Source organism: Mirounga leonina, unplaced genomic scaffold (assembly GCF_011800145.1).
Source record: "Mirounga leonina isolate KUSES-001 unplaced genomic scaffold, KU_Mleo_1.0 Mir_366, whole genome shotgun sequence".
Classification (NCBI taxonomy): Eukaryota; Metazoa; Chordata; class Mammalia; order Carnivora; family Phocidae; genus Mirounga; species Mirounga leonina.
Genome location: NW_023270709.1, coordinates 7,458,763 through 7,486,488, shown reverse-complemented (window position 1 = coordinate 7,486,488; position 27,726 = coordinate 7,458,763). Strand labels below are relative to the sequence as shown.

General features: G+C 41.4%; 1 protein-coding gene across 5 annotated transcripts in view; it reads left to right on the top strand.

Annotated features, from left to right (window-relative positions):
- LYRM4 (LYR motif containing 4) overlaps positions 1–27,726 on the top strand; it is a 277,622-nt gene that overhangs the window by 75,215 nt on the left and 174,681 nt on the right. The window contains exon 3 of one of the 5 annotated variants that reach the window (XM_035030789.1): positions 12,722–12,743. The exons of the other annotated variants lie outside the window; for them this stretch is intronic. Coding sequence (XP_034886680.1) covers positions 12,722–12,739 — 18 coding nt within the window. The 3' untranslated portion in view covers positions 12,740–12,743. Of the gene's footprint in view, positions 1–12,721; positions 12,744–27,726 lie in introns of those variants that run through there. 5 annotated transcript variants of the gene reach the window in all.

Genomic DNA, 27,726 nt, shown 5'->3' with positions numbered 1-27,726 from the left:
CTTACATCTCTTCCCATGATTCAGTTCCATTCTTTGGCACATATTCCATTGTCTCCTGATGTTGTCTGTCTCTGTCTGTTTCTTTGTGTTAGGAAAGTCAGCCACATCTCCTGCTCTTGAAAGTAGTGGCCTTATGAAGAAGAGGTCCTGTAGTGACCTGCAGTGCAGTGTCCCCTCTTCATGGGAACCTGGCGTTTCAGGGGTGTCTCCTATACGTGTTGTGTGCACCCTGCTATTGTAGCTGTGCTGCTTTTTCCCTCAGTCCAGTCATCTGCAGTGGTTCTCTTTACCTGTTGTGGGCAATGCGTGGTTCCCGTGGTATTAGTGGGCCAGTCTGTGGCTTTCTGGGTCTTGAGTTGAGTGAGACCAGACATTTGCGAAAGATCAGAGCACCAAACTGCAGGGTGCTTTCCCTTTGTTGTCCCCTGAGAAATTTCCATTGGTGAGTGGGCCTGCAGTCAGACTAGTTGTCTGCCCCCAGCCCACTGCTGGGGCCACAGTCTGACTGGTGTGTGGGGTTATCTTTCCCTCTCTCTGGGGCAGGAGTGTCTTTGGAGTGGTGCTGACCCCTATTGGGACTGCTTGCACACTGCCCAGCTTGGGTCACTGCTTTGGAAGGACTCTGGCCAAGAACGTATTAGAGGAGGCGGATCTGCAGTGGGGGCTGGATGAACAGTGTTAGCAAGTTTTGCTCACAGGCCTTCTGAGGGCGTAGACATGCAGCACAGCTACTGAGGCAGGCTTGGCTGGAGGGGACAGATCAACTGAAGTACAGTGGTGGGGGGAGGGGCAGTGGTAGCAAGTTTGGTAGCTGGTTCCTGCAGGTGCCTGTGTGTCTTGCTAGGGAGCAAGGGAGGGAAATAGCACCTGCTAGCTCCTTTGTTCCTGGAGGCATCCCCCAAGAATCTCTGTCCCTCCAGAATAGCTCTGAGATGAGTAAACAGCTCTCCCTCCTATAGACCTCAGCTGGGTTTTCAAACTGCTGTTTCTATGCTATATCTCTGTGGGCTGTTTGTTGTGTTATCTCTTTAAGGGCAGGGACTCATTCCGCCTCCCTGCTCTCCCAGAGCTGAGCCAGCTGATTTTTAAAATTCAAGGTTTTAAGTCCCACTGGTTGTAAGAACTCATGATATTCAGCCTCTCTGGTTTTCAAAGCTAAATGTTACAGGGATTTACCTTCCCAGTGCAGGCTTCCCGGTGTGGGGGTCTGTTTTTCTCCCCTTTTTGTACCTAGGGGTCCCTCCCTCCCACCAAGAGCCCTACAGATGCGTCTGCTCCCGCCATAGTCTCTTCAGTGTGGCCTCTTCTCTACATTTAGTTGTGGAGTTTGTTCTGCCAGTCTTCAGGTTGTTTTCTGGGTTATTTACACTGATATGAGTATTATCTAGTTGTATCCCTGAAAGGAGGCGAGCTTAGGGTCCTCCTGTTCTGCCAACCTCCCAGCAATCTGGTATTTAGGCAAGTTTTAAACACAGTGCCTTGTATCTGATGAAAAGCTCTTTACCCTTTCCCCAGAAATATATATACCTATACATACAAAGTTTTGCATAAGATATATCGATTTCTTGAAGCTGTGGGCTCAGGTTCAGAAACCAGTTTGCAAGATTGAAGTATGAAGGGCGCCTGGGTGGCTCAGTTGGTTAAGCGACTGCCTTCGGCTCAGGTCATGATCCTGGAGTCCCGGGATCGAGTCCCGCATCGGGCTCCCTGCTCAGCGGGGAGTCTGCTTCCCCTCTGACCCTCCTCCCTCTCGTGCTCTCTGTCTCTCATTCTCTCTCTCGCAAATAAATAAATAAAATCTTTAAAAAAAAAAAAATTAAAAAAAAAAAAGATTGAACTATGAAAATTATCCAAGACTACATTCTCCAGGAAGCTCTACTGGGCCTACTCTGATCATACCATTTCATGATTCCAAACACTAGCTTTAATTCTAATAAGTAGTTGTGAGACTGTTAGGAGCTTTTCCATTATTTGTTGATAAGAAATATGTATGATCACATCTGAGATTCTCACTTCTTGAGAGTAGAGTTGGGATATTTTATATTCATAATCAGTTCCTGCAGCTTCTCTTATAATCCTCCGTACAATGAACACTTAACCTCTCATAATCAGTAACTCACATTTGTTCTCCATAACTAAACACTAGTAACTCTAGTTATGGCAGTTTTGGGGATGGCACTTTGGGTTTGAATTTCTCTGATCAGTTACATCAATTCAGTTGTTCTAACTTAATGTATTTATACTATGGAAGACTAATTTGAGAACCTAGACTGATCAATCCACAGCTCTGATATATTTTTTTCACTTAAGATCTTAGAGTATATCATGATAAAGACCCTTGATTTTGACTGTTGGGACTTTAAACCAGGAACATCCCGCAGTGGGAGTTGCAACCTAGATATTTTTTAATCTTTCTTTCAGTTGGGGTGGAAATGCCAGTGAATTTACTGGGGAAAAGATTGGGATTTTGAGGTCACTTAAATCAATAGCTGTCCTTCCACCTCACCATTAAAACATAGGAATTTTAATTTACACTGTATGCTTCTTCCTTCCCTCCAAGTACTCAATTTTGGGCAGCTGAGATGTGGCACAGAGATTCCTAACTGCATCATGTTCCAAGAAAGAGTCTGGCCCAAAATGCTTCCAAAGATGTCAGAGAAAGAGGACTGATTTAAATGATGTTTTCTGGGGCACCCAGGTGGCTCAGTTGGTTGAGTGTGTGACTCTTGGTTTTAGCTTGGTCTGAAACTAGGGTTGTGGGATCCAGCCCTACATGGGACTCCACACTCAAGGTGGAGTCTTTTTTGGGATTCTCTCTCTCCTTCTTGCTCTGCTCCTCCCCGCACTCGTGCACACACACACACACACACACACTCTCTCTCTTTCTCTAAAATAAATAAATCTTTGGAAAAAAAATTTAAAAATAGATGATGTTTTCTGGATTAGTTTTCACTCACATCAGAGGTGGTCAATTATACTGTGCATGCATGCATGTACGTGTTTGGGGGGATGGTGATTTCAGTTAAATAAATAACATTAAATTAATTTTCAATGTGCAGCCTATTAGAGACATCATATTTCATTGATTCCTCATTAGAATAGTTCAGAACAGAGATGGTGCTACTACAGAATACCAAATGAATTTCCTCCTGAGTAGAGTTACATTGTGCTAAAAGACATTTATACATAAGGGGAGCATTTAGAAGTCACAGCTATTTAAAAAAAAAAAAAGTGCATTCTCAGTTTGAGCCAAACTCTTTAAAAAAAAAGCAAAAAACAAAACTCGAGGTAATCAATTATTTTGCATCTATTAAGGAATTTACAGAGACTCCAGTACTGTCTACTCTGTGTGCTTAGTGTAATACTTTATTATTCCAAAATAAACTCAGAACTGATTCCAGGAAAATCCTATGAAAAAAAATTAAAGCAGGGAAGAGTGTGATCTCGGTTGTGGTATTTGAGGCAAATTAGAAAGCAAGTGAGTGAACTCAAAACTGTTTCTGCCCTGGGCGCCTGGGTGGCTCAGTTGGTTAAGCGACTGCCTTCGGCTCAGGTCATGATCCTGGAGTCCCGGGATCGAGTCCCGCATCTGGCTCCCTGCTCGGTAGGGAGTCTGCTTCTCCCTCTGACCCTCCCTCCTCTCGTGCTCTCTGTCTCTCACTCTCTCTCTCTCAAATAAATAAATAAAATCTTTTAAAAAAAAAAAAACTGTTTCTGCCCTTAAATCACTGAAGGACCTTGGGAAAATTGTATAAATTCTCTTTGTCTTGTCTACTAAATGAAGATACCAATATCAGCCTACTTTTCTAGTTCAGGAAAAAAATCATTCCTTGGGTCAGATCAACTTCTGTTATATAAAGAATTATTGAACATGGTAGACTCTAATGAAAATGCCTAGATTTGGGACAACAGTGATCCAAATTCATAGAGTAAATGAAGCATGTATTGATTTTTTTGGACAGGTGATTTAGCCATCTTTGTGAGGTGTTTTGTTTTTTCTTTTTGTGCTATCATTGCTAACCATGTAGACAGATTTATTTAAGTCTTTTTAAGGAAAGTTGTACACATTAGAATTGAGTTGTAAGTAGCATTTTGGTTTCCTCTGTCCAAAGTACTATATGAAGTAATAAAGAGCTTCATGGCCCCTAATGCCTAGGATTTTACAATCAACATTAATTCATGTCAAAATATAGGAGCTGTGGGCTTGTTGGTCGACCGACAGCTATGATCAAGAGGGAGAAAACACTTGAAGTCAGAAGATCTGCTTTTAAACCCTAGGTTGTGATCTTGGGCTAACTGCTTAATTTCTCTGAAACTCAGTAAAAATGGGGCTATTGTAAAATGAAGATAGGATAATGTTTTATAATCTGAAAAGAAAGAGTCAAGTAAGAATTATTTATAAAAGGGCAATGGCAAACTGTAAGATGAAAGAGTTTTATTAATGATAATAGATCACATTTATTGAGCACTTACTTTGTATGCTAAATGATTTACATGCACAGTCTCATTTAATCTTTCAGCCAGTACTATAAGATGAGGAAACTGAAGTTTAGAGCAGTTAATTATGTACCCACTGTCATAAATAAGTAAGGGACCCAGAATTCACACAGACTGAGAGCCCTAGCTCTGAAGGATCTCCTTGACAATGGTGATCATTATCAAATGTTAGAATGAAGCAGAATAGAACACAACCAATAACCCCCTGTGATTTGCAAGTTGGATAACTTGATCTTTCAGAGATTTATATCTCTTTACTTAAATTTTTTAATCAAAATATTACGTTTTCGAGATAACTTAAAAGGCAGAAGAAAGTTGCTCTCACCTTCTTCTCTTGACTCTAAATCTCACTTCCCACATTAAGATTCTTACTTAGCCTTCCAGAAATTTCCTGTGCATTTAGAGGTAGTATGTGTATATGCTTATGTGTGCACTCTTCTGTTTAAAACAGATGACATTACACTAAAAATAGTCTTTTACAGCCTCTTGTTTCCCCACTTAATATATTCTCCCATATCAGAACATATAACCTTTTTTTCCCTTTTTAATGGCTGGATAGTATTCCACAGTATGGATATGTGGTAATTTAACTAAGTGGGCCCTTAGTGATGGACATTTACACTGACCTTAGCTGTTTACCATCATGAGCAGTGCAGCTTCAGACATCCCTGTACCTGTCTTCATGTCGAATAAAGGCCTAGAGGGGGAAGAGCTGAGTCAAAGGTGTGGGCATTGAAAACACACACCAACATTACCACATTGCCCAGCAGGCTACCATCCCAGCAACCCTGTCTTCACCTGACTCTCTAGCCCCGAGAGCATCAAACATTGTCCTCTCTACCAATCCAACTTGTAAAAGGTGGTATCTCTTTAGTTAGGTTCAAGTTAAAGGTAGTTTATTTATGTTAGCCAGCTCTGTCTCTTTTCTGTGTTAATTTATTCACTGTTTTATTGTTTCCTGTCATTTATCACAAATATATTTTCCCCATTTGTCATTTATTATTTGGCCTTCCTTACTACATTTTTTAATACAGAAGATTTTAATTTGTATGTAGTTACTTTTTACTTTATTGCCTTTAAATTTTGCATCATGCCAAATTCACACTCCCAAGACTCCAGAATTCTCGTATTTCGCTCTGGTACTTTTATAGGTACTTTTTCATGTCTAATTTTTGATGTATCTAGAATTTATTTTACTGTAAGAATGGAGGTATGGGTTCAGCTTAACTTTATCCAAAATGGTATCCCCTTGTCCTGTACCATTTATCAAATAAGTAGGCATTTTTGTCCTAATCAAATTTACGGGGCCAGAAAATCCTCAGTTGCCTCCATTTTTACCTCATAAAAATGCACCCATTATTTTTACCCAAGTTAGCAGTTCTCCTTTGCTGTCAGTTACCACAGTTCCTGTCTCTGAAATCGCACTAATTTTCAGTTGCCCGCCCTCCTAAAACCTCCCCTCTCCCTCTGCTGGCGCCGCGGCTCCCTCCTTAAAGCACATTCCTGTTTCCCACACGCACAACTACACTTCGGCTTCTTTGCTTCCGTGTCAAGCTCCTGCCCTACTTGTTTCCCTTTTGCTTCTACGCGGCCATTAGCACTCACGAGCTCCACTTCCTCATCTTCCTTTCACACCTCAACCCCTGTCATCCCAGCAATAGGCCAGCTTTTGCAGAAGTAACCAGGTTCCTAATGGCCACAAATGCTGTGTGTGCCCTCGTCCAAGTAGGCATTCTAGCAGTGCCTGACTGCTCCAAAGGGCCACTCTAGAGGTCCTTTGCATTGCTGGCATTCTCAGTCCTCACTCCCACCTCCCTCTCAGTCCTGTCCCAGTCTCCTCGGCTGGCCCTCTCTTTCCCTGTGATCACATCCACCACCATGACATGTCTGCCCCTTACCAGCCATGTGATCCTTAGGGAGCCACTTACTTACTTAAGTCAGTCTGTCTGTCCTACTGGACGCTGGGTTTTATATGGGCAGAGACTCGATAATATTGTATTTTGTATTGTATTCTAGGTAAGATTAGATATTGCTATATTGAGGGCCCACTCTGTGTCAGGTCTCATACTGTGGACTTTAAACAGCTCACCTTCGGCAGAGTAGGTGCGTGTTTGTATTCACTTTGTATTTCAACCCAGAGCTGTTTGAAGCCAAAACCCATCTCTTCCCTTTATCTGTTAGTCTGTCTCCAGAAGCTTAGACTCCATCAGAAAGACAAGCTGTGTTCTAGGAAAATCCTCGTTGCAGCCACTTCAGCTGCTTGTGCTCTCTCCCTCCGCCATGCCATCTCCCTGCCTCGGCCAGCCTTCTGTCCCCCCAGCCCCAGCACAGGGCCAGCGTTCCGTCACCGACAGACATGACTTCCCTCAGTCATTCATTCATCCACTCGTTCATCAAACAGATATCCGTCCTTCGTGCCAGAATCCCCCGGGCATTAGGACTACCGTGGTGCTAAGACAGACTCAGACAGCCCTCAAGGCACTGTTGTGTAGGACACTAGTGTAATGAGGCGAGGTACGTACAAGGACCACAGAACACATGGGGTGGGCGGTAGGGAGAGAGGGGCTGGTTTGAGGGGAGGCTTCCAGAAGCACTAGCCAAGGAGCAAGTAGGAGTTAGGCAGGGGAAGGCCAGGGCACTAGTGAAGAGAGGCTTAGGAAAGCTGCAGAGAAAAGCAAGAGCCAGAGACCTGGGCTTTATCCGGAGGGAGGGGCCCTCACGATTTACTGGGAGGTGCGATACCATCACATTTGTTCTTTCGTTCTTCCGCACAGCTCCCTGTCACTATGCTGGTATCTACACGGATCATCTGTTTATTTATTGCCCTTTGGAAGTGCCTTAAGAGCAGACTGCTTCTTAAACATGACAACCTAGAGTAGTGCCTGATCCACAGTTGGCACCCAGCAGGGTTGGTGGGGGAATGAGCAAATGCTAATGCAGGGTATATGATCAAGAGTCTCCTTTTCTTTAAAAAAAAAAAAGGCATGAACTCCAGAGTTATTTATATCTTGTTTATTTTCTTTGGAAAACCAGACCCATTTTCTAAACACCAGATGGCTTAAATCAGTTTATTAAAATGTTAATATGGTTGATCTTTATAAAATATAAGCAAGTCCTTTTTGTTTTTGTAGGATTCTAACATCTCCTCAGAGTAAAATCAAGCCCTTAATAGAAGTGTGAACACTAGGTTGTTTAATACCTTTTGCCTTCTATAGGAGGAAAGAAAAGTACGGCTTTATTTTCTTTTAAAGAGACAGCTCTTTTGAGGAAGGAGAGGAGACTCTCCCAGGGATGTTATAATTCTGAACCTTCTTATTGTGAAATTCCACACCACTTGCCATTTGTATCCTGCTTTAGATTTTTGGAATTCACCTATTTATTTTATACACAGGACCTATAATGTAGACATTAAAAATATATATGAAAAATCATTTGTGGTCAATGAAGGCAAGTCTGAAGACAGTAAAACGGACCAGATTTACTCCTTAGTCCCTTCCATAAAAGCTTTTGATACACAGGGAGAGAAAATAAGACTTGATTTTTATTATTCTTAACATCTCAAGCAGAGCTTTAAATAAGATCCAGTCTTTCTTATTTTGTGGGCAAATTCTTTTCCCTGCCTATTTTGTTTATTTCTACTCATGTAACCAAAAGATGAGAAATGACCCCTTTTGTACCACATACTTGATGCAGTGGATCAGAAGTGGGGGAAGGTAGGGTGTGGAATAAAGAGAAATGAGGTCTGCTGTGAAACTCAAATAGGAGATTGTACACGCTTAGCAGAATTTGACTCAATAGTAGGCTCATTCTACAGACATTTCTCAACAACTGAGATCTCATAGGATTATTCTTTCAATACATGTTAATCATTTTTGGATGGAAAACCTTTGCTTCACTAAATAATAGTACCAAATATAATAATGATGATAATAGTACAAGTAATAATAGTCATAATAATAATGGCAGCTACTGTTCATTTGTTTCTTATATGCCAGACACTATATAACATATTTTCACTAAGGCTAAAAAGGAACAATGCATGCCATTCAAAGCTGCAAAATCCCACATTTCAGTATTTAAGATTACTGCCCCAACAGCAGATGAGGAATGCTGTGCGGGTATAGAAAGCACAAGGAGCCTTTCATTTATACATCACAGGAGAGGGCAGAAATTACAAAGCAGCATATTTTATTTTCTCTCTTTCCTGTAGCCATTAGCCCATAAGCTCTGGATTAGCCAGCGAGAGACCCTGTTCCCAGATGCCTTTCTAAATAAGTGCACACTGGCTGTAGGTTAACATTTCTCTATGTGGAAACTAAGCCAGAGGGGGAAAGGCAGAGAGGAAAAGCCTTTAGTAATGAAATAATATGTGTGTGCCAGGTACTCACTTAAAATTAAAGATTTACACTTTCATTATAGTTTCTACAACTTTATGTGGCAAACGCTAGATTATAAAAATAAAACACACACATGCAGACTAAATCTTTTCATGATAAGAAATCTCTCCATAACATAACATATTCCCCCACTTTTAGGTTATGGCCTCTTTGAAAACTGATGCATTTCAGCTAAAGAATATAGAAGGTCCATCTCTATCAAGCAAAATGTGATTTGACTAGTAATTTAACTACTTACTGTACTCTATCTACCATGCTGATTAAAGGAAGAATCTGAACAGTGATTCTTAAACAGGGTCACATCTCAGACCACCTCTTTAAAATACACATGCCCAAGCTTGTAGGTTCTAGGTACCTGACTCTCCTAGATAAAGCCATGGCTCTCAACCTCTTTTAAGACAAAAGGAGACATGCATGACATACCTCTAAAGTATCAATTGCCTTTTAACATACAGGGGGCTTATGGCCATGGAAGTTTATTCTCAATTTAATGATCAGTTTATTAATTTATATATCTAATAATTGAAACTTTAAAGTGGATCTTCACTAAACATTTATGCATTGATTAAAAGCTAAATTTTATTTTCTTAACCAATTTAAAAAACAGTTACTAATCTAATAGAGCTGCTGCTTTTAAACTCTCCAAACTTTTTTTTTTTTTTTTTAAGTAGGCTTCATGCCTAGCAAGGAGCCCAGTGTGGGGCTTGAACTCATGACCCTGAGATCATGACCTGAGCCAAAAATCAAGAGTCAGACACTTAACCGACTGAGCCACCCAGGTGCCCCAAAACTCTCCAAACATCTTTAAGAGTAGCTGTAACAACACAAAAGTACTCATTACAAAACCAGTTACTGTACTTCTAAACCTATTCCAGAATATTAACACTCTTGGTTTAGTTCAAGTCTCTGTTATTTCTACACAACATCCTCGGGTTTCAGAAATGTCACATTGATTAATACCTATCTCAGTCTTACTAACAAAGGAAAAAGAATACTTGAGGTTGCAGGACCTGAAGTAGATACCACCTGATTCCTGTCGGGGCACTGAGCACCAATCCAAGCTGCCCTTTTATGGGTAAAGTTCATTTGTTAAATCAGTGCAACTGTGTGTGCCTGTGTGCATCTGTGCTTTTTTGTTTCTTTGTTGAACGGGACTGTGAGCCCCGTTCTGTGTGAGCAGTAGGGAACAGAGGACCCACGGGAAGGAAGGAAATGTTCTCCTGGAGTCATACCGAGTCAGACATGCCAGCATTATACCATCTAGGTATGTCCAGCCAACAGCGAAAATGCAGACCTAGAGGTCAGAGGCCACATAGGGCAGGAGACCTAAGTTTGGAAGTCATCCAAGAAGAGGCAAAACCCCAACACTGGGCCGTGTTGCTGAGAGGGAGCAGTCAGAGAGAGAAGAGCATTCAAAACAGAGTTTCCAAGCATGATGTTTGCCGTGTCCGTTACTTAGAGAGAGCTCACCAGGAAGCGGTCTACAAAGAGGCGGTTGGGACACCATATTATTTCTGAGAGCCACTTAATGGGAGAGAACAGGATCAGCAGGGCAAGTTGGTAGCAAAGAGCCGGAGAGAACTGAGAACTGTTTGAGAAGTGGGGGGAGTAGGTAGATGGGTCCATCTGGGATTTCAGGGGGGTTTTGGTTTTTTTAGGGTGCAAAGACTTTATTATGTTTGTAGACTAAGGGAAAGGAGCCAATGCAAAAGAAATCATTGAAGACAGAATAAAGAGAAAAAAATTAATGGAGCAAGGCCCCAGAGCAACCAGGGGAAAGTGGTTTTCCTAAAGAATTCTCAAGTACCATTAGAAAGAGAGCAGAATAGATAAAAAGACAGGTAAGACAAATCTGAGGCAAAGAAGGAGCAGTTGAAGAAGCACACATTTTCTTTTTCCTGCTTTGTCATTCATCTTTCAAGCTGGTTTGTGTTTGGGACTATAAAAAACTTGTGATATGGCATCAAACATATCCACAGTTTCTTTTATACTTCTATTTTTCTTGGCATGAAAATTCATCCATCTTACATGCTCTCAACTCTTTCAAAAAATTAGAGGGCAGACCTGTACAAAGTTCAGGTTGTAGCATTGAGATGCATCACCGTGAAAAGGGAGAGGTGAAGAGGCTTGCTAGAGTAGATTTAAAGAGAGTTAAGGGAGGCCATTAACAATGCATACAAAGATCATTGTGCAACCAAGGTGACAGAGGGAAAGTCAAACACGAACTTTAGCAGTGAAATCCATCAGCCTGGTTTTGCAACATTTGGAGCAGATAGAGAGGTTAGTGCCATCTGCCAGGCTGGGATTGGCAAGGAGAATGCAGCGGTAGAAGTCAGATGAAGCAAGGGCACCCGCTCAAGCATCACTGCAGTGACAGGTCTCCAGGCCCCAGTTGGGCAGCACAGCTGTGGGGCTGGAAGGGGCAGGTGGGCTATGAGAATGGGAGAGACCAATCAACTAGAGGCCACACTGAGGAGGAGGAGCAAGTTTGGGGTGACAGACTGAGAAAAGCAGAAGGATGGGAGATTGAGTCAAGGTCTGGGGCTTGGCTCTGTCAGTGAGGTCCATATCCAAGGGTAGGTGACATTAGGGAGATAGGGAGCATCGCTGGACTTGAGGATGATAGATATAGGGCAAGGTAGCCCTATTAGCGTAGATGCTGATAAACCTAAGAATACAGGCAAAGGAATGAGTGGACAGGAAAATTGAGCTAGGGATCGAAGTTGTCAGAGAAAGGATAACAGCTACAAATTTGGGAAGAGGGCCAGGACAGCCTCTGTGTACACGATAGCCCCAGAGAAGGTATAGAACTTCAGAAGATACAAACTTTAGAACAATCCAGAGGCTCTGTAGGGGTTATAGGCTCTTCAGATTTCATCAGTGACCATCTCCTGGAAGATGCTAGAATTCTCAGGTTAGCCCAGTAAACAAATCTACTTACTTAGCTGAATCACCATTTGTGGTTTTGTATTGAGATTTAGGTTTTTTTTTTTCTACCTAAGAAACTGTGATGTGTGGCTAGAAGTAAAGCAAACTGATTAGCCTGTGTGACTGGCATAATAAGACTCCATCTGATATAGTCACATCTTTTGTGACTAAGCACAGTAAGAAATTAATGGTAAGAAGCCATAGCCAAAAGTGTATTACAAACATGATGGAGCAGATAATACAAAACTCACCTTGAATGGCTATTCCTCACAAAAAAAAAAAAAAAAATCATAGAGTTATCATATGATCCAGCAATTCCACTTCTGGGTATATACCCAGAGAAATGGAAGGAAGAGTCTCAGATATTTTAACCCGTGTTCACAGCAACATGATCCCTAATAGCCATTAGGTGGAAACAAACCAAATGTCCTTTGATGGATAAAGGAATAAACAAAATGTGGTCTATATGTACAGTGAAATAAGCCAGTCAGGAAAGGACATATCTCATATGATTCCACTTACAGAGGTATTTAGTATAACCAAATTCATAGACACAAAAAAGTAGAGTGATGGTTGCCAGGGGAATGGTGAGTCAGTGTTTAATGGGTTCAGAGTTTCAGTTTGGAAAGTTGAAAAGGTTACAGAGGTTGACGGTGGTGATGGTTGCACAACAGTAAGAATGTATTTAACTACAGAACTGTACACTTCAGAATGGTTTAAATGATAAATTTTGCATATAATTAACCACAGTTTTATAAAAAGGCATGAATACCGTTTTCTAAATAAGTGTTTTAAGTGATAAATTTTATGTTTTATATGTTTTCCCACAACTGTAAATAATCCCAGCTTGGACCCTGACTTGGAATTGTTGAGGGGTGTTTGCTCCCCCTTTTTTTCAGGTGTGCATCTCTCAGTGAGAAGGTCAGTAAGAGCATGTCCTTAATGATGAAAATATATCCTTTTCTAATCTTACAAGGGTGTATAACCATGCACACACACGCACGTGTGCACACATGCAAAACCATGCTTTACTCAGCTTTGAGACAGCAAATCTGGATTGCCAGTAAGCCCTCTTCCTTGAAAAGAACTCACTTTATTTTAACCCTCTGTGGCAGGGAAGTGGGCTCACATTCAGTCCCCTCTGGAACTGGTCTGCTCCTCTGCTAGAGTCTTGGCCGCATTGCCTGGATGACTACAGTATGTGTTGTTATTGTGTGTTTCACTAAGCATTCCCAAGGAAAGATGAGGGATGAGTAGTTGTTGGTGTAAATTTCAGCTAAATCTTCACTTGGTTGAAGTGTTAGCCTCCTCGAGCCATTACCGACTCTTCTGTAAGTGAGACTCCCAGAGATTAGTAAGGTCTCATACATTCATAACTGACCTCATGTTTCGGGATGTGTGGAGTAAGTGTTGGGAAGTGTGTGTGCGTTGTAAGGAAGGGGAGAATGACCTGCCAGTTCTGCTCTCAGAAGCAGTGAGCCCATGTAGACACAAGGACAAGTCTTCACATGTATACACGTGTCCTAACTGAGGGTGTTCTGGTGCCTCTGTGTTTTCGAGGGGATTACGTAAGCGTCATCAGCAGGAGCCTATGAAGCAGGATGGAGGAATACAGGTGTTCAGGAAGCATTAGCCTGGCAGAGCCCTAAAAAGTAAAATGATGAAAAGGTGGCTCCAGCAGACGGTTGAAGTAGAATTAGCTGAGCCTACATCAGCATATCTGTAGCCGCTTTGGTGCTGGTAGACACTGGACTGGATTACCAACCATCCGTCTTCATGGTAGTTACAGAATGGTTCTCCGTGTGGGTAGGGACTGAATGATTGCATACCCCCCAAAATCGTATATGGAAACCCTACCCCCTAATGGGATGATATTAGAAGGCAGGGTCTTTGGGAGGTATTTAGGAGTAGATGAGGTCATTAGTATGGAGCCCTTGTGAATGGGATCAGTGCCCTGATTGGAGTCCCGATAGAGTGTGCTTCCTCCCACTCTCCACCAAGTGAGGACACAGGAGAAATCAGCAGTCTGCCACCCAGGAAGGGGCCCTCACTAGCACCCGATCGTGCTCACACCTAATCTCACTCCCAGCCTCCAGAACCATGAGAAGTTAGTGTCTGTTGTTTTAGAAGCCACCCAGCCACCCTCGGGGTGTTAAAGCAGCCCTAGTGGACCAAGACCGTGACCGTGACAGTTAAGAGGCACAGGCAGACGAGGTGACCGAGTAGGCTGTGAAGTTCACCTTCAGGACCCGCTTGCTTTGTGGTGCTCAGTGTCAGTTCTCCGGCCTATCATTTTGCAGGAAATACATAAAATCTTTTTTCTATGTAACCTTTTCTAAAAAACAAACTTTTTTTTCTGATTTCCAACTTCTTTGGACTGTGTTAAAAATGATGTTGGGGATTAAATTTGTTTAGGTTTTTCTTCTTATTCTCGAAATTATCATTATTAATGCTAAAAGTGAACATATTCATTTCTCCCTTTTAGAAGTTGCCAGAGAAGGGAATTACTTGCTTGTAGCCATAACAAAGATAGTTTGATTCACTAATGATGTAAATGCTTCACTGTATGTAAGTTATACATTGGGTTTTTTGTTGTTTTTTTTTTTTTAAGAAGAAATTCTAGGTAGATCAGCTTTGCAAAACATCCATTTGGATTAAAAATTGGCATTTATAGCAATTGAGTAAAGAATGGTGGGAGTAGAGGGAGCCTGAGCTTCAGCCCTGAGTCAAGGTTAACACTATCATGTAGGGCCAAGGCTGTCTGCTTCCGGCTCACAGTGATGCTCACCCTCAGCATATCTCACTCCCGACCTTATGTTGACATTACTCACTCCTGATTTGACCCGGGTTGTCTTTTCACTGCATCTCCATTTTTGCATTTCTCCACAGTTCTGCACAGCACAGGCATTAGGGGGAAGATGTTCACATCAGTGCACAATCACCGCCACAGATGTGAGCCAGAGAAAACACAGGGTTGTCTCTTTCCAGTTCCTGCTGGTATTGCTGCCTTGCTTCAGGCTGAGATGTAGAGAAATGGGAAGGAAATGGAACAGCAGGCCAAGATGGAAAGGCTAAGTGTATTTTTGGTCCCTTTTACACTAACACAGATTGCCAGAATATGAAGTCTGTTCATATTTACATGTCCGTTTAAGAAACACGGATGCAAATGATTTTTGTATTTTTCATTTACACACACACAACACACACACACACACACACACACGTCTGCAGAAAACAAGGAGTTCACTTCTAGAGGCTTTTTTTTTTTTTTTAAAGTTATGCTTAAGAATCCTGAACAATGATTCTTAAGAAACACAGGAGAATTTCTACATCCAAATGTGACTTTTTAAATTATTTGCCTCGAGGGCCTGCCTGCTTACTTCAATAAACGTCCTTTTCAGAACTGCCATCAGTTTTAGTTTCCATGCACATAAGAAAATTGAGTTGTCTCATGGCCTCTTTCTTCAGACTTGACTCTGAATCACTTTTGACTATTTCCGAAAGGTAAATCTACCCTCAAGGGACAAAACTTTGACAACACAGACACTATTCAAAAGAATGTATGAGTTATTCATTCAATAAATATTAAATACCTACTATGTTGCCAAGTGTTCTGTGGGACAACAGGGATGTAAGATGAACAGACCATTTCAGTCCTTACTCCTCAGCTGCTGACAGTCTTAGGGGAAGACAGACATTCTCAAACAATTAAATATATAGTGAAAAGTGGTGGCACTCATGGGTATAGCAGGGGCCCAGGGCAAGGAGAGGCTTTCAGAAATGTTTTGAACAAAGACACCATCCCTGGAATCCATTATCATCTCTGAAAACGACAGTCTTAAGAAAGCTGTGAGGTCTCGTATGTTTCTTGAAGACTATCTTCATTTCCTAATGATTGCAATAAATAATAATAAATAGTAAATGCATTTGGCCTGACTTGTTTAGAATAATAGAAAACAGACACTGTAATGGGATAACTTGTTCTTTAGCCCCTCAAACTATTCAAAGAACGTAAGTTAGAGCATCTTATGACTCTAGTTGGATTTTATATTTTTATAAGGCATTGAAATAACCTGGCACCATAAGGATATATTTGATAAGCATAGCTAAAATGATTGAAGAAAACATTTAAGTAAAATATCCCTCAAGCCAGAGCAGTAGGACAGAAACAACATGTCATAACAAGACAACATGGGAGTGTGGCTTTGAGAGGTAAATTAAACAAGCATCCTTCGCATGGATGATAATTGTGTTGGCACCAGAGAGCTTGTGTATCACTGAATTAAGCTCTTAAAGAAGCAGTTGGTGCTTAAAACAAAATCATCCTGGAGGACAGGGGTAGGGTTTTCTGGTCTGGAGATTTCATTCCAAGCAAGGACGTGATTATTCCTGACTGTCATTGCATTACTAGGAAAACTTCCTTCTGAGATCCTTAAAAATACATCAACTATGCCATTTAAGGAAAGCCTTAAGAAGATACATTAACTAGCAGTGAAATATAGGGTCGAGAAATTTCTAAAATCATCTGTGATTTTTTTTTGTGCCAAATTTTACATTTCAGCAATGGTTGCAGCTGTCAAGAGCACAGCTCCCTTAAACACACAGCAAAATGGGAGACCTTGGTAGTCCTCCTTCAATTTTTTTTTTTTTAAAGGTTTTGTTTATTTATTTGACAGAGAGAGACACAGCGAGAGAGGGAACACAAGCAGGGGCAGTGGGAGAGGGAGAAGCAGGCTTCCCGCGGAGCAGGGAGCCTGATGTGGGGCTTGATCCCAGGACTCTGGGATCATGACCTGAGCCGAAGGCAGACTCTTAACAACTGAGCCACCCAGGCACCCCCCTCCTTCAATTATTAATGATGCAGCTGTATTAGCATGCTTCCATATTTCCCCTTCATATTGCCATTCTCAAGTTTGACACACATTTATGACATTTAAACAGGATTTTTGAGGTATTTTCAAAGAGCCAACAACCCAAAACAAAATGAAATGTGTCACGTAGAGCATCAAAGAAGCATATTCCTAAGTACAGCCATGCTTATGTGTAATTAAGTGATGAGATACTTGGGAAAACATACAGGAAGTTTTGGAAGTAATACCTCTGTCGCCATGCCAATGGAGATCAAATAATATTCTCTTACTTTGGGAAATCTGAGATTCATATTCACCCAAACTTGGAACGACTGTGAAATAGGTAATCAGCTGACATTATCCTTGATTTCAAGATGAAGATGAAAACTTCATTTTCAAAGACAAATCTGGATCCAGTAATTCCACTGCTGGGTATTTACCCAAAGGGAAAGTAAAACACTAATTTGGAAAGATATATGCACCCCTGTGTTTATTGCAGCATTATTTACAATAGCCAAGATATGGAAGTAATGTAAGTATCCACTGGTAGATGAATGGATAAAGAAGAGGTCGTATATATATACAATGAAATACTACTCAGCCATCAAAAAGAATGAAATCTTGCTATTTTCAATAACGTGGATGGACCTGGAGAGCATTATGCTAAGTGAAATAAGTCAGACGGTGAAAGACAAATACCATATGATTTCACTCATATTTGGACTCTAAAAGACAAAACAAAACAGAAACGGACTCATAAATACAAAGAACTGGTGGTACACAATGAGAATGTTTGTCTCTGATGCATGATGTCAGCCTTAATTGGGAACACTAAACTGCTGCAGATAACTCGATCAGCTAGGAGTTGGAATCATCTGGAGGCTTCTTCACACAGGTCTGGTGCCTAGGCTGGGACCCACTATGACTGTTGAGCTGAATGTCTACAAGAACTCCAGGGGAGAGTATTCTAGAGGATAAGACACAGCTGTATGGCTTTTATGACCTAGTCTTGAAAGACACATTGCATCATTTCTGCCATATCCTATTGGTCTTGGCAGTCCCAAGTTCAGATTCAAGGGATGGGGATATAGGCCCCCCCAATTCTCAGTGGTTAGGAGTGTCACAAAATTTGTGGCCATGTTTTAAAACAACCACAGGCCCCTTTTCCTTAATATTGCAACAGCCCATTGTCCTGGAATTCTCAGAATATAATTCTTACATTATATTACATTGGAGTTATATGCTATAACTCCCCTACCCCCCCACCACCCAGTTCAAGAATAAGGGCCTAGGAGCTTCACCCCATCCCATTACCTCTTAAATCCCTAGGTCAGGCAGGAAAGAAAAGGTTGAATAAGCACACATAAAAAAATCGAGTGGAGGAAAACTGGAAAGCTTTCATCCATTTTAAAGGGACAGCTGTTAATTCTAAATGAAGGTAAGAATGAAGTCTTTGTATTTCCACATCTTTCCATTGTACTGTGAAATTGGATTTTTGAATTGGCTCACATTGTTTTAAAAACATGCTGTGGGCCAGCCAAACACATTTGCTGGCTGCACGTAGTCCAAGAACCACCAGTTTTTGACCTCTGGACCTTCCTGTGATCTGGATTTACAGTATTTATCTATGCATGGGCTCTGAACCCCTCTTATAAAGGTCCAAAACTCATAAAGCAAAGCAATATTTAATATCGCACACTTACATCTATTCACAAAAATCTGCGTCCTGCGGTCTAGGAGTCCCTCATTTTAATACTGCTTATTTTAAGTAATATTTGCAGAACCTCTTCAAGAATCTAGGTTCTCACTAACTGAAAGGCATCCTTCCTCCATCTACAATTAGCATAGAAATAGCAACATTTTAGTGCATTAATTATGTGTGTGATGTCTCTAAGCCCGATTAGCTAAGGAGCAGACCTTTAATGACTAGCTGTATGAAGTCGAAGAAAGATTGACTTATATTTCATATCCTCAACTCTTCTCAATATTGGTTAGAATTTAAACTTACCCATGGAGCGCCTGGGTGGCTCAGTCGTTAAGCATCTGCCTTCGGCTCAGGTCATGATGCCAGAGTCCTGGGATTGAGCCCCGCATTGGGCTCCCTGCTCTGCAGGAAGCCTGCTTCTCTCTCTACTCCCCCTGCTTGTGTTCCCTCTCTCGCTGTGTCTCTCTCTGTCAAATAAATAAATAAAATCTTTAAAAAAAAATAAAAAATAAACTTAATCCTGAGCATGGTATCTGTTTAAAATAGATGCAAAACATATATTTTTATATATGTACCTCAATTTAGTGTTCAGGACTTAACAATTACCAGTTATAAGTGTAAAGACAAAATAAAAGTAGAAGAAAATAGACCAAGAGATTTAAGAAATCTGAAGCTAAAGCTTTATTTTTCTTCCTGCCCTCCTTGAACTAATCATTAGCTAAGTTTATAAATAACCCCCTCCCTCTGAGAAGAATGTCATAGTAACACCAAACAGGATGAGCACAGTGAATGATCTTTATTTTCCTCTTTATAACTTGAGTCTTTGTGAAAACGTCCCTGTGCAATATATGTCCCTCGGGCTCTATTCATTATCACCTCTGGGTGAAGCCACGAGTGGGGAAAGAAAGATATATTCCTCCTTTTAACTACAGTAATTGATTTTAAAGGTGACACTATCCTTAGGAACATGGCTGGTGCCCTGGCAGGGTGAAATTAGTTGTTTTTCTCTTGGTGAAGGTGAAATTTTAATGATTTTTCAATATTCTCTAGAACATTCCCTGCTCTTTGTAAAAAAAAAAAAAAATGCATTGTGAGATCTAAACACAGGCAGCTGCTTGTGGGAAACTCTTCATTCCTCCTTTACCCTAACATGGGGTGGGGTGGGGGAGCGGAAGCAGCCGGGACATCTTTGCTGAGCATGCACTATGGAAAACCTCACGTCTGGTGAAAGAGGAGGTGGCTTTCTGCAGTCTGCGTACTGGGTCACGGTTCTCTCATCACAGAACCCTGGAGCTCGGACCAGAAGTGACGTTAATGGTCCCCAGGACCTTTTCCCCAAGGCCTGGGTCCTTCAGTAGCTTCCAGTATCCCTTCAAAGCCTCCTTTTTCCACAGCAAGAGGTGCCGCAGGAACCTGCCCCTCATCCCTAGGACAGCTTGCTGGTGAAAGCAACTCGCAAAGCAGATTACTGTCATTTGAAAGCTGGCTCATTACTTTAAGACCTGCTTCTTTGTAAAGTGAATTTCTCTTCTGCATACGTACTTAAGCCTGAGCCCTGTCTGTGCTCAGAACACTTGACCATCAGAGGTGTCTAGCTCATAATAGGCACTCAGTAAATAGTTTGTAAATGAAGAAAGCTTAACATTCTATGAGACGATGTATTGTTGATCACTCATACTTGTTAAGTGCTCTCTTCAATAACATAATTAGTGGCATTTCAAATATGTTAATATAGGTTATCGTCAATTTCCAAAAAAAAGGATTGCAATTTTGACTATCATATTTAACTCTTTCAAGTGTGGCATCTTTAATGCATCTGGTTGTTCTTGTTCTGGGACTGATTAGCTCATGATTCGTTAGCTCTGCACATCTTGGGTACATATGTGAATGTGCTGCTTTGCAATAGGTTAGATCCCCGCCCGGCTCAAGGAGTGGCCTAAAGGAATCTTGCAAACAGAAGGTTCCAGTTCCTCGAGCAGTGCCCAGAGCATAGCTCCATGTACAGCATGTGTGACAGTGTGACTGTGTCTAATTGGTGTGTTGGTATCAACGAACGTGTAATGGGACAAAGCACAGGAAATTTCACTGCATTTCTGGCAAATTCATATTGAGAAAGAAGGACAGATGGTTGAAAACAGCCATAAAATATTTTATTACATGTCTGCAAAAATCATTAGTAGTTAAAGAGATGTATTAATGAGTCAGATTCACTTAGGGAGTCATGTTTCTATAATGCACATTAAAGCAATGACACTTATGGTATTTTTAATGTAATCAGGGTCAAAGACAAACATGTCTTTGTATGTAATTAGAAAATGGATTTATTGACCGTAAAGAAGCTGCTGTGAAACTTGGCTCCACATCACTCAAGGAGGTATTGTTCTTATCTTCTTACATTTAAGGAGTGAAACACTAATCAGGTGCTAGCCCTGTAGGTTATTGAAATAATACCATATCATTTCATTGGTATAATCTGGGGAGATGGAGAAGGGGTAGAGTTATTATTTCTGGAAGTCATCAAAAACCTGTTTTTAAAAAGCCACAAATAACTGACCAGTTTGTGAACTTTGAATGAGTACTTTCAATCCCCCAAGTTCTTTAACAAATCCCCTTAAAATTAATAGGAACATCAGTATTTGGACTTCCTGAGCATGAGAATGATTTCAGTGGAATTTTTGTAAGTTTGTTTCATTTTGTTGTTATCTCTACATGGGGGGCTCAAATTCACGATCTGAAGACCAAGAGTTGCTCGCTCTTCCACCTGAGCCAGCCAGGCATCCTGATTTCAGTGGATGTTTTAGGTCTGTGTATCTGGGAAATGGAGGAGGTGCGTTAGGCCAGGTGCAGTGACTTAGCCCGGTCCCTCCGTGCTGAGCGGAACTTTCCACCCTCCAGGTCAGAATATCAGAATCCTGAGATGGCCAGTGCTTGGGGAGAGGGGCTTTCTGCAAAACATGATCTGGGCAGCTGTGTGAATCTAGCACAGAAGCCAGAGGAATGGGGGTGTTCCTGGACCTGTGGTCGTTGTTCTTGGGCTCTCTCTCTTGCTCACAGCGTTTGGAAATGCTCTTTCCCCAGCTTTTTCTTTTCTGGGCTTTCTGAAAATTGCTGCTCTTCGGACCGTGTGCTCTTCCACGCCATGGCAGCCCGTGTTTCTGCATGCTTTCCCAGCCTGTTAGAATGCATGGGTCTATAGCAGATGTTTTCACTTGTTACCTTTTAGATCCGCTGCCAACTTTGGCTTCCAGGCAGGCCTGTAATCACAGAGTTAGTGCATCTCCAGAGTCCCTTTTGGACATGGGCTAGAGTTCCTAATGCAGCCGGTTAGCTCACAGTGCTTTTACTGAAGTCCATGATCTGGAGTTACAAACAGATAGCGGTCCTGTTGCCATCCCCACATGGCTATGTGGGTGTTAGAGTGAGGTTTATGGACTCTGTTCCAATGGAGCGCTGATTTACAGTGCTCTCTTCTAGAAACTGATTACTTCTGAGTCAGTTTCCCCCGATTCATAGCTGTTTCCTTATCCCATCAACCTAAAAATAATAATAATAAACAATTTAAATATCCTATATAAATCTGCCATGTTTGATAAAAGCGTGGGAGGGGCGGGTGGAAATCTCATCACCTACCGTGACAATGGCATAAAATCCCCACATTTTGCTCCGGCAGAGTTTTCACCACAGAAAGAGGTTGCTTTGTCATCACTTTGGACTCTTAAAATGTCCTTTTTTCCCTTCCCTGCCCCTCCCCTTGCCCTCCTTCCTGGACTCCCAAAATGTTTATACGGTTGGTTAACAAGCATCAGCAAAATGATAACAACTGCTATTGATTGCTATATTACGGCTGTGGAAAGCTTAAACTTGCAGAATTATTCCTGATCCTAAAATAAGTCTTGGCTCTCTGTTAGCATTCATTGTCTCCTCCGCCCCACCCATTGTTCATTTTTGTGTGACACTGGTATCTTTCTCGGTAAGAGGTGTCAACTGCGAACTGGAAGAAGCCCTCTGAGTACGAGATGCCGGGTGGCGTTTGTGATTCATACTTGCGCATGGAGGCATTGAAAGGATGGAGGGCTCTCAAGAAGCAGTGTTTTCCTGTTTTCTTAATTCTTTCCTGAAACACTATTGTATTCATGTATATCCTTCCAGAATGTTACTTCTGCAGATAGATAACATATGAAGGTATGTTTTTTCATTAAATGGAATCCTACTAATCATGTATGATGTTGTGATTTCCTAATTAAAATGAACAGTTTTCAAGTCAGTGAAAATATGCATGCATCATCATTTTTAAGTGGACACATTGGGTTCCACCGAGTGCACTAAGCTCATTCATTTTGCTAACCCACCCCCATTGTTAGACCTGTAGGTATGTGCCACTTTAAACAATGCCCTGGCAAACATACTTGTGAATGATATATCTTTTTTCACTTATCTAGCTCTTCATTTAGGATAGATAACTGGAAATAGACTTGAGATAGGTCAAAATTTATGCCCAATATATGGAGATTTTATATACGCCCAATTTGGGAGGAGAAGGTGTTTGTTTTTAATACTCTACTACTGTGTTGCTCCTGTTCTGAGATTAGGTGAACTCTTGCCATTCATATGGCCACATTTAAAGGAACAAAGTGAGAAAAGCTGTTTCACATTTAATTACTTCTTGGGTCACAGAACCTTTGTGAATCTGACAAAGCTTTGGATGCTCCCCTGGAAAAATGCACATATAAATACAATGCCAAGGGTCCATCTGCTCCTGAGTGCGGGTCAGTCGTTGACTTACAGGTACTTCCTAGCTTTTTGTTTTTAATTATTACCACTTTCATACCAGTTAAGAATGAAGTTAATTTCTTGTTTCTGCTCCAGTCTAATAAATATTTTATGCTCTTCCATGTATAGTCTGTTTTATATTGGACTGTTAAAAATAGTACTGAAACCAAGAATGAAATCATTCTGAAGAAGGATAGACTGCCCCTACTACTCTAGATTTACATTTGGTAGAGGGTTATCAAAGATTTATTTGAGGCATTTGGGTGAGACCCATTTTAAACATATAGGATGTGATGTTCAAATGCTTCACTTTACCCCATCTGTTCATGCATTTTTCCTGCTTGCAGGATTTATCCAGTTGACTATCTCACTGTCCCATTTGGCATGACCAAAGCCAGACTCATCATTTCTTTCTCAAAACGTGCTCCACCTCCTTGCATCCAAATTTCTGTTAATCATACCGCTCTTCTTCCAGTCACTCGTGGGGGAAACTTTAGATTCAGCTTGAGCTTTTCCTTGCCCAAAGTATTAATCAGGGATCTCCACAGAAACAGAACCAAGAGGATATTTAGTGTATAGAAACAGAGAGGGAGAGGGAGAAAGGGAGAGAGACTTGTTACAAGGAATTGGCTCACAATTATGGAGGCTGGCAAGTCCCAAGATCAGCAGGGTGAGGCAGCTGGAGACCCAGTTCCAGTCCAAAGTGCCAGTAGGTTCAAGACCCAGGAAGAGCCTTTTTGTCATTTTGAGTCCAAAAGCAGAATAAAACCTGATACTCCTTTTTAGACCATCAGGCAGGAAGCATTCTCTCTTACTCAGGAGAGGGTCAGCCCTTTGGTTCTTTTCCGGCCTTCACCTGATTGGATAAGGCCCACCGACATTACAGAAGGCAGTCTGTTTTGTTCAGTGTTGGTTCGCAAACTGGCCCCCATACACGAAGGGCAGGGAAAGACCAAAGAAAGAGTTAGACCACTCCAGATTGGGAGGTCGTGTGTTTAATAAGCAAGGGAGTGTACTTACAGGGCTTATCTTGAGTGGCCACAGAGAAATAGATCTTTATACCTGCTTGCCGGAATCTTAAAAGTTTATATAGAGGCCAGAACTGGATTCAGTCACATAGCATCTAGATAGTCTCAAAAATACCTTATTCTCTCAAGGTGATGTCCTTGAAATCAGCTCCCACTGTGGAAACGGTGGGCAAAACACACATTTCAAGGACAGGGGAGGAGGTGAGGTGCCTCTGATTGCCAGGGTCCAGCTCACAGGTCAGCTGGCGGCCGCATCTTCTTGATGACCTCCTCCAGCACTCAGTCTACTGATTTAAATGTTAGTCTCATCCAGAAGCATCACATTGGTCATCTCTTCTTCCTGCACACCTGGTAGAGGTCACACAACAGATGCAGAGTGCAGAGTGACAGGATAAAATAGAACTGGCTTTTTCCTACGGGACTTACAGAATCCTGAGAGACACAGTTGGGAAAAGACAAGCAAATAAATCAGCATCGCAACCCTAGACAGGAAGCACTTCCAAGGTTGCAAAAGAGGTTTTAACCTTCAGGGAGAATATGTGTGGTGTATGGGAATGAAAGTAGGTATATGTTTCTCATACAGTTGATCCTCATTATTTGCAGACTGCATATTTGAGAATTCACCTACTTGATACCCACAGCACCTTCACCAGTGATTGGTTATCTGCTCTGTTCCACTTACCTAGTTACGCTGTTGGCCACGCCATTAACAGTGCCATTGTTAACTCTTGTTTTTAAAAGAGGTACCTGGGGTGCCTGGGTGGCTCAGTCGGTTAAGCGACTGCCTTCGGCTCAGGTCATGATCCTGGAGTCCCTGGATCGAGTCCCGCATCAGGCTCCCTGCTCGGCAGGGAGTCTGCTTCTCCCTCTGACCCTAACCCCTCTCATGTGCTCTCTCTCATTCTCTCTCTCTCAAATAAATAAATAAAATCTTTAAAAAATAAAATAAAATAAATAAATAAATAAAAGAAGTACCTGCTGGAAGGCACTCTCATGGGCCCTGACAAGCTTTCCTCGCACCTTTTATGGTGTGTCAGTTGGCTCCTTGTGCTCTTTTAAAAACTAACCAGGTTAATTTCTGCTTTGATTCCCAAATTGATCAGATCTAGCTGCTGTCATCTAAGTGATAAGATTTGTTGCTCAAGCGAGAAACGGTCAAAAATACGTTGGTCTGGTTTTCTTCCTATTTATGTTGAAATTCTTCAAAAATACAAAAAAAAATTTTTTTTGAAGATTTTATTTATTTATTCATGAGACACAGAGAGACAGAGAGAGAGAGAGGCAGGCTCCCCACGGAGCAGGGAGCCTGACACGGGACTCGATCCCAGGACCCCGGGATCATGACCTGAGCCGAAGTTAGACGCTTAACCAACTGAGCCACCCAGGCGCCCTTTTTTTTTAAATAATACAAAAATAACCCATATACCCTTTGCCCCAGTTGACTAGTTGTCAGCATTAGCCACATTTGCTCACTCTCACTGATTTGCCCACCCTCTTACTCTCCTCCCTATGTCCCTGTCACCATCATGGTCATTCTTTTCTGTATGTTTTCCTGAGCCACGTGAAAGTAACTCACACACATAATGACACTTTCCTAAATTTTTCAGCATGTGTCTCCTAAGAACAAGCATATTCTCCTACATAGCCAAGAGACCAATATCACATCCAGGACAGTTACCAGTGATGCAATAGCATTATCCATTAGCGTAAAATACAATCCAGTACAAATTTCTCCATGCTCCCCCATCATACTCTTCCCTCTCCCGGCTCCCATTGGGATCCAATAAAGGGTCCACCCACTGGCTGCCATGTTTCTTTTGTCTCCTTAAATCTGGACCACCAGCACCTCTCCTCACCCCTGTACTCGCCCTTTTTTGTGTCTTCTGTGAGATTTCAGTTTTGAAGAGTCGAGGCCAGTTGTCTTGGATAATGTCCTGCCATCCAGACTTAATCTCATTGTCCTTAGATTCAGGTAAAATATTCTGACACGAATACTACATGAATGATGTGTGATTCTCATTTTGTCACATCAGGACGCACCCCGTGTATTGGGGATGCTCAGTTTGCTCATTTGCTTGAGATCTCCCTTTCTCCTTATAATTAGTAAGTGATATTTAAGGCCTAGTGAATATTCTGTTCTGCAGCAACTTTTCATTCAGGTTTTAGCATTCATTGGTGATGACCCTTGCCTGAATTATTACATGAGTGCTTGCAAAAGGTGCTTTTCCAGCTTGCTGGCATTCTATACAGAAGAGCTCTCTCTTTCCTCCCTAACTCTTCTTTCCCTATTTTTTTGAGTATCACTAGAAATTTATTGTTTGTTCAAAGTGTAGTCCATTACCATCATTGTTCCTTTGATGTTCACACTGTCCCACATTTGCCAGTGGGAGCTTTGTCTATCCAGTTCCTGTGTCCCTTTGACATGTCCCGGTTAGTCTTTGAGCACCTCCTTGTTTTCTGACACAGAGTATTTTTTTTTCCCTTTGTTTCTTCCCAATAATATGATATAAGAAGCAATTATCTATTATTTTCTATCCATAGCTATATTTTATCAGAGCAGCCAACTATTTTAAATAAGCAAACAAAATGTATACCCCATTCATAGCTAAAAATAAAGTGCAGTGTATTTCTCCAGAAATGGATTTCTGGATCAGAGCCCAGCTACTAATAACCCAAATAAACAGGCGCTTCCTCTCAGCAAAGAGTAGGCCATTAAGAAATATCTGACTCGGCATTGTTTGTGTGTGAAAAGCCTCTTCAGAAAAAGGAAGGTGAATTGTACTTACAATTCAGAATGTAAAGTCATTCATCGGACAGGTGTTTTCATAATTTACGTCATGTGCCCCGCACCATCCTAAGTCCTATTATAGATATATAAGGATATATTGTTAAAAAGACAAAAGGAGGCAAAGCGAGTTGAAAAATAGGAACAGGTCGATACATGACAGTGTATTTATTAATATTATAGGAATTAATAGGGGAAGAGATAACACGAAGCAGAATGTGGGAGAACTAGTCTGTGAAGGAACTCAAAGCAAAAGTGAACTTTGAATCAGTGATTGTGTTTCTGTGTGTTTGTGTAGTCATGGTACGAGACTTTTTCTGACATAAGAAGCTGTTAGCAGTGATTATCTTTGGGGAAGGGTCCAGAGGGACAAGAGAGAAGGAAGCAACCCTTCTGTGCATATATTACTCTTATAAAAACAAAGACAAAGATTTTGGATGAAAAGAGGGGTCTATGCCAACTGAATAAAAGAGTTGAAGCCCAGGCATGGGCTGGGCTGGGGCATGAGAGCAAAGTTAGAATAGATCTTTTAGACTAAAGGGGACTGCCAAAAGGTTGTGGCAAAAGTAGGCATGCCTTGGGGGGTCTAATGTAGCAAAACAATGATTTGCACGCACTCCAAAGGCTTCTTTGCCTTTATTCAGAAAAGAGTCACTCTCAAGTTTAATTGCTTCTAGTTTATTTAAAATGTACTTTGATTTATATTTTTGAAAACAGAGTCATTGGGATATGTCTTTTGAATAAGTCAACGCATACCTGTGTATAT